The sequence below is a fragment of the Tursiops truncatus genome, chromosome 5 (assembly GCF_011762595.2).
Source record: "Tursiops truncatus isolate mTurTru1 chromosome 5, mTurTru1.mat.Y, whole genome shotgun sequence".
In the NCBI taxonomy this organism is placed as follows: Eukaryota; Metazoa; Chordata; class Mammalia; order Artiodactyla; family Delphinidae; genus Tursiops; species Tursiops truncatus.
In genome coordinates, this window is record NC_047038.1 from 93,839,747 (window position 1) to 93,852,546 (window position 12,800).

At 35.8% G+C, this 12,800-nt stretch overlaps 1 protein-coding gene across 4 annotated transcripts in view; it reads left to right on the top strand.

Moving 5' to 3' along the window:
- Positions 1-12,800, top strand: part of BMP2K (BMP2 inducible kinase) — a 124,011-nt gene that overhangs the window by 43,696 nt on the left and 67,515 nt on the right. For all 4 annotated transcript variants that reach the window (XM_019932779.3, XM_019932780.3, XM_019932781.3 and 1 more), the window contains one exon: positions 11,042-11,160. In XM_019932779.3, the coding sequence (XP_019788338.2) occupies positions 11,042-11,160 (119 nt within the window). The remainder of the gene's footprint in view (positions 1-11,041; positions 11,161-12,800) is intronic.

Consider the following 12,800-nt stretch of genomic DNA (forward strand, 5'->3'; position numbering starts at 1 on the left):
TATTCCTGATCTTCATGGAAGAGCTTTCAGCTTTTCATTTTTGAGTGCAGTGTTAACTGTGGGCTTATATGTCATATATGGCCTTTATTAGGTTGAGGTACGTTGCCTCTGTACCTGCTTTGTTGAGAGTTTCTACCATAAATGGATGTTAAAGTTTGTCAACTTTTTTTCTTCATCTACTGAAATGATCATATGATTTTTATCCTTCATGTTGTTATGGTATATCACATCGACTGTTGTGGATGTTGAACCATCCTTACATCCCTGGAATAAATCCTACTTGATCATGGTGTATAATCCTTTTAATGTATTGTTGAATTCAGTTTGCTAGTGTTTTGTTGGTTATTTTGCATCTGTGTTCATCAGGGATATTGGCCTGTAATTTTCTTGTGATACCCTTGTCTGGCTTTGGTATCAGGGTAATGCTGGCCTTATAAAATGAGTTTGGAAGAATTACCTCCTGTATTTTTTGAAGATTTTGAGAAGGATTTCTATTAACTTTTCTTTGAATGTTTGGTAGAATTCACCAGTGAAGCCATCTCATCTTGGACTTTTGTTTGTGGGGAGGTTTTTGATTACTGATTCAGTCTCCTTATTAGTAGTAATCAGTCTGTTCAGATTGTCTATTTTTTTTCTTTCTTCTTATTTATTTATTTTTGGCTATTTAGATGCTATTTTTAAAAAAATTTATTTTATATTGGAGCATAGTTGATTATCTATTTCATCATGATTCAGTCTTAGTAGGATTTGTATTTCTAGGAATTTATCCATTTCTCCTAGGTTGTTCAATTTGTTAGTAGTCTCTTACGATCCTTTGTGTTTCTGTGGTATCAGTTGTAAGATCTTCTCTTTCGTTTCTGATTTTATTTATTTGAGTCCTCTATCTTTTTTTCTTGGTGAGTCTTTCTAAAAGTTTGCCAATTTTATTTATCTTTTCAAAGAATCAGCTCTATGTGTCATTGATATTTTCTAGTGTCTTTTTAGTCTCTATTTCATTTATTTCTTCTCTAATCTTTGTTATTTCCTTCCTTCTACTAAATTTGGGCTTTGTTTGTTCTTTTTCTAGTTCCTTGAGGTGTAAAATTAGGTTGTTTATTTGAGACTTTTCCTGTTTCCTGAGGCAGGCATTTATCCCTATGAACTTTCCTCTTAGAAGTGTTTTTGCTGCATCCCATATATTTCGGTATGTTACATTTCATTTTCATTTGTCTCAAGGTTTTAATTTCTCTGTTGATTTCTCTTTAAGCCATTGGTTGCTCAGTAGCGTGTTCTTTAATCTCCATATTATTTGTGAATTTTTCAGTTTCCTTTGTGTAATTTCTAGTTTCATACTATTGTGTTCGGCAAAGATGCTTCCTGTGATTCCAGTCTTCTTAAATTTTTTTAGACTTGTTTTGTGGCCTAACATACGATCTGTCTCGGAAAATGTTCCATGTGCACTTGAGAAGAATGTGTATTCTGTCGCTTTTGGGTGAAATGTTCTGTACATATTTGTTAAGTCCATCTGGTCTATGTGTTATTTAAAGCTGATGTTTTCTTATTGATTTTCTGTCTGGGCATCTATCCATTAATGTAAGTAGGGTATAAAAGTCCCGTACTATTATTGTATTACTGTCTATTTCTCCTTTTAGGTCTGTTAATATTTGCTTTATATATTTAGGTTCTTCTATGTTGGGTGCATAAATGTTTACAAATGTAATATCTTCTTGTTGGATTGATCTCTTTATCATGTAACACCCATCTTTGTCTCTTTTTACAGTCTTTGTTTTGAAGTCTGTTTTGTCTAATATAAGTATAGCTACTCCAGCATTCTTTTGGTTTCCATTTACGTGGAATATTTTTTTAATCCCTTCACTTTCATTCTGGGTGTCCTTACATCTAAAGTGAGTCTTTTGTAGACAGTGTATAGATTAGTCTTTTAAAAAATTTATTCAGCCACTCTGTGTTTTTCGATTGGAGAATTTAGTCCATTTATATTTAAAGTAATTACAGTTAGGTATGTGATTATTGCCATTTTACTAATTTTTTTCTGCATGGTTTTGTTGTTTTCTTTCCTGTGTTCTTCTCTGGCTTCTTTTGTGGTTTGATGGTTTTCTTTAATGGTATGCTTATATTTCTCTTTATCTTTTGTATATTTACTACAGGTGTACCTTGTTTTATTGTGCTTTGTTTTATTGCACTTCCCTTTGTTGCACTTCACAGATATTGCATGTTTTACAAATGAAAGGTTTGTGGCAACTCTGAATTGAGCAAGTCTGTCAACACCATTTTTCCAACAGCATTTGCTCACTTGGTGTCTCTGTGTCACATCTTGGTAATTCTTGCAGTATTTTAAACTTTTTCATCATTATTATATTTTTCTTGGTGATTTGTGATCAGTGATCTTTGCTGTTATTGCTATGACTCTCTGAAGGTTCAGATGATAGTATATTTTTGCAATAAAGTATTTTTTAATTAAGGTATGCACATTTTTAAGACATAATGCTATTGTACCATTAATAGACTACAGTTTAGTGTAAACATAACTTTTTATATAATGGGAAGCCAGAAAAATTGTGTGACTAGGTTTATTGCCATATGCTTTATTGCAGTGGTCTGGAACTGAACCTACAATATCTCTGAGGTGTGCCTATATAGGTTTTTGCTTTGTGGTTACCGTGAGTCTTACATATAACAACTTGTATCTATAATAGTCTCTTTTAAGTTGAAAATTTCTCTAGTTTGATCCCATTGTAAAGCTCAACATTATTACTCCCTCCCGTCTACACTTTATATTATTGATATCACAATTTACCTTTTTTTATCTTGTGTATCCCTTAACAAATTATTGTAATCATAGTTATTTTTACTACTTTTGTCTTTGAACCTTCATACTATTTTATAGAAATATAAAACTCTGGCCTGCAAAGTTTCTCCTGAAAAATCTGCTTATAGGCTTATGGGAGTTCCCTTGTATGTAACAAGTTGTTTTTCTCTTGATGCTTTTAATGTTATTTCCTTGTCTTTATCTTTTGACATTTTAATTATAATGTGTCTCGATGTGGGTTTCTTTGGGTTCCTCTTATTTGGAACTCTGGACTTGCTGGAATTGGATGTCTCTTTCCTTCTCAGGTTAAGGAAACTTTCAGCCATTATTTCTTTAAATAAGATTTCTGCTCCTTTCTCTCTCTCTCCTCCTTCTGGGACCCTTATATTGTGAATGTTAGTTCATTTGATGTTGTCCCATAAGCCCCTTAAGCTATCTCTACTCATTTTCATTCTTTTTTCTTTCTGCTGCTCTGATTGGTTGAGTTCCACTGCCTTGTCTTTGAGTTGACTGATTCTTCTACTTCATCCAGTCTGCTGTTGAATCCCTCTAGTGTATTTTTTCGTTCAGTTATTTATTCTTCAGCTCTCTGACTTCTAGTTGTTATTTTTTTTATATTTTTAATCTCTTTTTTGAAGTTCTTACTGTTCATTTATTCTCAATTTGGTGAGCATCTTTATGATCATTACTCTTTATTAGGTAAATTACTTATCTCTCATTCATTAGGGATTTTTATTTTTTTTTCTGAGTTTTTATCTTGTTCTTTCATTTGGAACATATTCCTCTGTTTCTTCATTTTGCTTGACTCTCTGTGTTGGTTTCCATACAGTAGATGAAACAACCACCTCTCACAGTTTTGAAGGAGTGACCCCGTGTAAGAGATGAATCTTGTCATTCAGCCCTGCCTCAGCTTTTGGATGTCTCTTAAACATCTGTGCTTGCCCAAGCAGCCTATTACATTTTTAATACCTCTCAGTAGTTGTGGATGTGCCAAGACTTGTCATTATCCCAAAGGGACCACTTACTTTCAAATAGTTTATCAACAAAAATCATGTTTTACAGTTTCTTTCAAAACTAGTAATTAATCAAGGATTATGTATTACATTTTATTGTAATGTAGCCCTGCTCCCCTCATTTTTGTACTCCACATATGGAACACTGTACAAGAAAGCTAGCCAGAGTTAATCTCTCAGACCTTGAGTGTTTCTTTGTGTTATCATTTTCCATATTCTCCTAGCCCCTGTTTTCTGTAAACTGCAATTTAAGCCATAAGTTTTATTAGGTTAAAAGTTTTTAACAAAGGTACTTCACAGGTGATGCTATTTAATTACTTCATATTCCATCACATCAGGAAGCATATAATGTCAATATTAATGCCAAATTAGTGACCCCCAAATTTCTCCCACGAAAAGGAATGTTTTTCGTTTTGATACTTTGACACCATGCAACTATCCTATTTCTCATAAACCTTTCATCTAGGATTTTGTCATACAATGATGATCCTTGCTGAATCAGTTTCTTAATATCATATTTCTCAACTTTGAGACTTTTCTCCCAGTTCACTGACAGTCTCTATCATTTTGGGGAGTGAGTAGAGTCCTTCATGTTGGGCAAGAAAACGGGTTGAGAACCTCAGTTACAGGAAACATTTAATGGTATCTAATTTTATGTAACTTTTTCCAAGTTGGCTTTTCAGTTCTTTGGAAAGAAAATACTGATTAGGAACTGAGGGACATTCAGAATGCAAATTATGCCTGATGAAATTGATTTCTTGTAGTGATTGGGAAACTTTTTTGCTTATAGTCAGGTTATGTCAAAGAAATTAGTGTATGTTAGGTTTAACAAGGCAAACCTTGTTAAAAAAATACCTTTTTTTTTCTTTCCTCAGAGCAGTTTGGTTAATTCAAAAGTGACTTAACAGTTATGTTCTAAACACATTGATTATTTATTTTCCACTTAATATTGTGTGAGACCCTCATCAAGTTGCTTAACAACTAGTGGAAGAGACAGATTGATAAACAGGATCAAATATGCTATATGGTATGGAACAGAAAGCTGTGAGAATTTTAAAGAGGTGCTGTGCATACAATTAGGAAGCCTAATTGTATGAACAAATACTTATTAAGGACCCAATTTGTAGTGACCTTTTGGATCACTACAAATCCATTTTGAATTATGGTTACATTAAATGTTTCTTGACTGTTGTTTGATGACATACTTCTCATCTTCCTAAGTGGAAGATAAAATACATCCTTAAGTACAACTACTAGATAAGTGGTTGCATTCCAACAACAATTCTTTGACAGCAACTGGATGTCTGTCAATTCAGTTCAATTCTGACAGTACCTAGAGTAGGTGCAGACCCCACAAGTGGGCCCAGTCCTACAAGATTGCCCCCATTTCAGATGACAGGGAACCACTTCTGATGGACTCGGTTGACTGCATATTTGGGTGTTCCCATGACACCCTCTTCAGGTTTGATAATTTGGTAGAACTACTCACAGAACTTAGGGAAGTGCTGTAGTTATGACTACTATTTTATTATAAAGGATACAAATGAAAAACCCAGATGAACAGGTATAGGATGAGGTCTAGAAGTTTCTCTAGTGCAGGAGCTTTTGTTCCAATGGAGTCAGGATACACCACTCTCCTAGTATGTTAGTATGTTCACCAGCCATGAAGCTCTCTGTACCTTGTTACTTGTAGTTTTTATTGAAGTAGCTTAACATAGGTATGGTTGATTAAATCATTGGTCATGTGATTGAACTCAATCTCTAACCACTCTTTTCTCCTCAGAGATTGGGAGATGGGATAGGAAAAAGTCTGAAAAGTTTCAACCCTCTAATCATACACAGTAGTTGGTTTTTCTGGGACCAGCCTACAATCTGAAGCTATCTAGGGACATCACCAGTAATCACCTCTTTAACATAGCAAAGACCAAATCTGTCATCAATTCTTTTATTTTCATGGGATTTTGAGAACATTTGGAATGTTTTATAGTATTCTTGTAATCCAATATTTGGAAGTATAAATTTAGTATTAATTTAGCAGCCGTGCCTGGAACTGGGCTTGAATTGAACAATATGTTGAATTGGACATAGAAATATATAATAAGTGGAATTTGTGGTTACTGCCATAAATTCTTTTGATTTATGTATAAAATGAGTTAAAAATTGAAGTATGTGATAATATAGTCAAAACTCTATATAGAGGTGCTTGAGGGAGTGAGGAGCATGAATGGGTTCGTCCTGAAAGCCTTCTGTGAAGAATGTGTGTTGGAGAATTTGGTGGATATGGGTTGGTGGCAAGCAGATAATGGTCCTCTCTTGGATTACTATAATGTCTCAACTAGTTACCTCCCACTAAATGCATTCTTCAAACAGAAATAATATTAGCTAACTAATACTTAATCAGAAAATTTTGGAAAATATAGTATTTGGAGAAATATAAAGAAATTATTCCATTTCATTCTCAGAGCAGGCACTGCTGACGACCAGTACGGTGTTTACCATGTTTAGGTGTAAATCATAGTTGATGAACACATCATCTCTCTATGTAGAAAACTTAACATTTTGCCAGATCTATGTCTGATATAGGATTGGTGAAATTATCAAACTTTAATTTTTAGAAACAGGGGTTTTATGAACAAAACTTAGTTAACATTTTTCCCCTAATTTTCCTAATTCATAGGGATGAAATTACTTTGTTATATGTATGGTTGAGAATGGATGTATAGTAGGGGTCCCCAGTGCCCAGGCTGCAGACTGCTACTGGTCCGAGGCCTTTTAGGAACTGAGCTGCACAGCAGGAGGTGAGCAGTGGGTGAGGGCACAAAGCTTCCCATCTCTCCCCATCTCTCGCATTACTGCCTGAACCCCCCCACCCCCCACCAGCCCCGTCCATGGAAAGGTTGTCTTCCATGAAACCAGTCCCTGGTGTCAAAAAGGTTGGGGACCGCTGATGTATAGAATCCATGTTTCCTTCAGGAATTTTTTTACTGTGGTTCAGTGTGTACTTAACTAGGTTGTACATCAGAACCATCTGGGGGACTCCCACTGCCGCCTCAGTTAATACTCAGTTTATATTATTATATATTCATAAGAACATATACAAAAGTAGAATAATGAGTAAGGGATGGTTTAGCAAAATGTATGTATTTGGCCTGACTTGAGACCTTCTGATTCAGACTTGTCAGAACCTGGAAACTATTCAAGATAAACACACACACACCAGCTCACCAGGCAATTCTGATGCATAGTTATGCTTGGGAATCATTGCTCTAGGGGAATCTCTAAAATATCTCAAAACAAATGCTATATAAATGGTTTATCTTGACCTGTACCCATACTACTTCTGTATCTAGATATATTCTAAGTTTTAGCATTGTCTTTAATTTTTTAATCAAATAAAATTTGAGCAGTTTAAGTAGCACTTTATTAATGCTACTAATTCGTTAATGTTTGCATATGAAATTAATGTTAAATGAGCATCTTTTAAACAAATGCCCTGAATTGTTAGAGCTTTTACTTAAAGTACCTTTCCCAAACATCATCTTTTTCTCTCCTGGTAACAGCCTTGTGAGTGTTTGATTTGATTTCCCCTACATTATATACATGGAAATCCAGATCTATAAGGTGGGAGTTGTACAGTTCCTTATACGTGCAGTTAGAGGATATGGAGACTCCGGAATGAATCTGTACTGATTCTGGACTGTCATCCTAGGAGCTCTTTTCCCCTGTTGTTTATCCCCAATAGTTTACTTTTCCTTTGAGCATTTTGCACTGAACTGGAGTGCTAGTGCCTTATCATTGCTGAGATTGCTGTGTTAGAAGGACTAACAAATTGATAAAAGTGACATTTTTAAAAAAATTTGATCTTGAAACTTCACTGAATTTATTACTTCTAAATAATAGAAGTGTGTGTGTGTGTGTGTGTGTGTGTGTGTGTGTAGGTGCGCGTGTGTATGTGGAGTCTTTAGTGCTTTTTTTGTTTTTGGAATTTTTGAATTTTATTTTTCTATACAGCAGGTTCTTATTAGTAATCAATTTTACACACATCAGTGTGTACATGTCAATCCCAATCTCCCAGTTCATCACACCACCACCCCCAACCCCGCCGCCTTCCCCCTTTGATGTCCATATGTTTGTTCTCTACATCTGTGTCTCAATTTTTGCCCTGCAAACTGGTTCATCTGTACCATTTTTCTAGGTTCCACATATATGTGTTAATATACGATATATTTTTTTCTCTTTCTGACTTACTTCACTCCGTATGACAGTCTCTAGATCCATCCACGCCTCTACAAATGACCCAATACCGTTCCTTTTTATGGCTGAGTAATATTCCATTGTATATATGTACCACATCTTCTTTATCCATTCTTCTGTCAATGGGCATTTAGGTTGCTTCCATGACCTGGCCATGGTAAATAGAGCTGCAATGAACACTGGGGTGCATCTGTCTTTTTGAATTATGGTTTTCTCTGGGTATATGCCCAGTAGTGGGATTGCTGGGTCATATGGTAGTTCTATTTTTCGTGTTTTAAGGGACCTCCATACTGTTCTCCATAGTAGATGTATCAATTTACATTCCCACCAACAGTGCAAGAGGGTTCCCTTTTCTCCACACCCTCTCCAGCATTTGTTGTTTGTAGATTTTCTGATGATGCCCATTCTAATTGGTGTGAGGTGATACCTCATTGTAGTTTTGATTTGCATTTCTCTAATAATTAGTGATGTTGAGCAGCTTTTCATGTGCTTCTTGGCCATCTGTATATTGTCTTTGGAGAAATGTCTATTTAGGTTTTCTGCCCAGTTTTGGATTGGGTCTTTTGTTTTTATAATATTGAGCTGCATGAGCTGTTTATATATTTTGGAGATTAATCCTTTGTCCTTTGATTTGTTTGCAAATATTTTCTCCCATTCTGAGGGTTGTCTTTTTTTTTTTTTGCGGCACGTGGGCCTCTCACTGCCGTGGCCTCTCCCGCTGCGGAGCACAGGCTGTGAACGTGCAGGCTCAGCAGCCATGGCTCACGGGCCCAGCTGCTCCGCGGCACGTGGGATTACCCCAGAACGGGGCATGAATCCGCGTCCCCTGCATCGGCAGGTGGACTCCCAACCACTGCACCACCAGGGAAGCCCTGTCTTTTCGTCTTGTTTATGGTTTCCTTTGCTGTGTAAAAGCTTTTAAGTTTCACTAGGTCCCATTTGTTTATTTTTGTTTTTATTTCCATTACTCTAGGAGGTGGGTCACAAAAGATCTTGCTGTGATTTATGTCATAGAGTGTTCTGCCTATGTTTTCCTCTAAGAGTTTTATAGTATCTGGTCTTACATTTAGGTCTTTAATCCATTTTGAGTTTATTTTTGTGTATGCTGTTAGGGAGTGTTCTAATTTCATTCTTTTACATGTAGCTGTCTAGTTTTCCCAGCACCACTTATTGAAGAGACTGTCTTTTCTCCATTGTATATCCTTGCCTCCTTTGTCATAGATTAGTTGGCCATAGATCCCACTAGATCTATGTGTGTTTCTCCTTGGATTTATCCTGTATGGGACTCTTTGTGCTTCCTGGACTTGGGTGGCTATTTCCTTTCCCATGTTAGGGAAGTTTTCAAGTATAATCTCTTCAAATATTTTATCAGGTCTTTTCTCTCTCTCTTCTCCTTCTGGGGCCCCTGTAATGTGAATGTTGTTGCATTTAATGTTGTCCCAGAGGTCTCTTAGGTTGTCTTCATTTCTTTTCATTCTTTTTTCTTTATTCTGTTCTGCAGCACTGAATTCCACATTCTGTCTTCCAGGTCACTTATCCGTTCTTCTGCCTCAGTTATTCTGCTATTGATTCCTTCTAGTGTATTTTTCATTTCAATTATTGTATTGTTCATCTCTGTTTGTTTGTTCTTTAATTCTTCTAGATCTTTGTGAAACATTTCTTGCCATCTTGTCGACTTCTGCCTCCATCCTTTTTCTGAGGCCCTGCATCATCTTCACTATCACTATTCTGAATTCTTTTCCTGGAAGGTTGCCTATCTGCACTTCATTTAGTTGTTTTTCTGGGGTTGTATCTTGTTCCTTCATCTGGTACATAGCCCTCAGCCCTTTCATCTTGTCTACCTCTTTGTGATGTTGGTTTTTGTTCCACAGGCTGCAGGATTGTAGTTCTTGCTTCTGCTGTCTTCTTGCTTCTGTAGTTTTTCCTGCTTCTATTTTTCTTGCTTCTGCTGTCTTCCCTCTGGTGAATGAGGGTATCGGTAATTTTTTTTGTTTTAAAATTATAATTAAGCTACAAAATATCCTATGCTAAAATGAGTTTTAAAAACTTAAGGTGGAAATCTTTGTTTGTATGTGACAGAAGTAATTGTCCTTTAGAATACCTGGCTATTTGTTTCATATATGATGCTTTCTGGGGTACAGTTAACACATTGTGGCATAAATAATGAGGACATTTATAATCTCACGTGAGAGGTCTGGAAGGCTTGTGTAATTCAGTTGCCAAAGTAATTCAGTGTTTTGGGTCATTTTCTCTCTCATTCTTTTTTCCGTCATGACCACATATGGTTGCCATAGGTCTAAAGAGTATATTCTTATACAACAAAATCCAAAAGCCGGAAGGAAGAGCAGAGCCTCATCATATGAATCTTTTTTTTGTTTTGTTTTGTTTTTTCTGGTTGGAAAATCTTTCCTGCAACCCTCAGCATACTTTTCCTTATGTCCCATATAGCCAAAATTGGTTACATATTCAATCCTAAATCAGCTGCTGACAAGAGGAAATGAGATTCCCATTATTGCCTTAGAACAGTGTTGGTTGATCCCCTGGAACTTTAAGAGGGACCCACCCATCTGATCCCGTTGATGTCTCATATTAAATCACGTCAGTGTTTTGTCATCACTAAGACGGAGAGGCTGATGGGTAGGCAATCACTAGTATTTGCCAAACTATAGTGATATAGTTAAGTTGTTAACATTTTCCACGTCCTATATAAGAAATATTCCCACTCAAATGATATTTGTATATTTTAACTTGAGAAGCATGTTATCCTGTATGTGCTACTTCATGATTGGCATAGGAAGCCAATGATTGGGCTGTTAATTTAGTACAATGTGTTAGTTGTTTACTGTTCTTATTTTTGTCTTGTGTACAATCAGTTTATTTCCCTGTGAGATTAAGCTCCTCAGTGCTGTTACATGATTTTGGCAGGAGCTTCAAATTCTTCTTATTTAGTAGATTCTTGTTCTTCTAGGTGGATTCTCCACAGTTTTCCTGGTGCGGACTCACGGTGGACTCCGCTATGCATTGAAGCGAATGTATGTCAATAACGCGACAGACCTCAACATTTGTAAAAGGGAAATTACAATTATGGTAAGTGAAAGAGTAATTTCCTTTGAAAAATTTGGTGTATCTTCTTTCAGTTTTTCACATAACATTAACCAACCTGTAGGCAAGCTGCTTATTGGCTTGGGCACATCTAGATAACCTTTGAAGTGTACTCTTTATAGCCATACTTAGGGCTAAATAGAAACAACTCCTACCTTTCCTCCCTTCCCTATTACAGTTCAACAGGCAAGCTTCTCTGCTTTCTTTTTTCCTTTTTAAAATAAATTTAAATTATGGAATATTTTGAGAATAGAAGAATGTAGAAAATTAGTGAACACCAGTTTACCCCCTACCCAACTTAAGAATTAAAGGCTTACAGATACAGTTGAAGCCTTCTGTGTATTCCTCTGTAATGTTATCCTTATACTGTTATCCTCATCCAAAAGGAAACCCCTATCCTGAATTTGGTGCTTACGCTTCCCCTGGGTATTTAATACATTCACTTATATGTGTTAGTATTCACAGACCACAGTTAATTTTGCTTTTCATTTTTAAAATCATGCCGTAAAGTTGATTTGTGTGTGTGTGTGTGTGTGAACTCTGTAGTATTGGTAAGGTATGCTTCAGCAAGGAAAAAATTCTTCTTTAATATTAGGAAAAGTGAAAAATATTTTAATACGCCATTAAAGAAAATTTCAGTTACTCAGTTAACTAGATTAAACATTTCGAGAAAATTACAGAATAAAAATTTCCTTTTTTTCTAGAGTTGCTTATTGTCAGTGCTCTGGGTGGTTTCTTATTCTTGTTCTCCCCTCTTTCTCCTGGTCTTCTCTTCTTTTATTCTCTTCCTCTTCCTCCTCCTCATCTACTGTTTATCAAGTGCTAATATATATATTTAACATTTTTGTTTTATTTAGGTGAAATTCACATACTACACATTTTATAATTCACATTGTAAAATGAACAATTCAGTGGTTTTTAGTACATTCACAGTATTGTGCACAGACTGCCTCTACCTTGTTTTAAAACCTTTTCATCACTCCAAAAGGAAACCCCTGCCCATGAAGCAGTTGCTCCCCATTCCACTCTTGTTCCAGGCCCTGGCAACCACCCGTCTATGTTATGTCTCGATAGATTTACCTATTCTGGATATTTCATATACATGGGATCAAGCAATATATGACCTTTTGTGTCTGGCTTCTTTCACTTACCATATTTTTAAGGTTCATCCACATTGTAGTACTTATCAGTACTTCATTCCTTTTTATGAGTGAATAATATTCCATTATATATACTGTATATGTATCAAAATTTGTTTATGTGTTCATCTATTGATAGACTTTTTTAAAAAACCATGGATAGACATTTGGGCTATTTCTACCTTTTGGCTATTGTGAGTAGTGTTGCTATGAATATGTGTACATATGTATTGTTTATTTTCAGTTCTTTGGGGTATGTATCTAAGAGTGGAATTGCTGGGTCATATGGTAATTCCACATTTAACTTTTTAAGGAACCATTAATTCCACAGCAGTTGAACCATTTTCTGTTCACACCGGCAGTGTTAGGAGGGTTCTAGTTTATCTACTTCCTTGAAAACACTTGTTACTGTCAAGCTTCCCCAGCTGCTAAGAGGGAGATTTTCTTATTTTGTATCAACATCTTTATCAACACACATATTTTGAT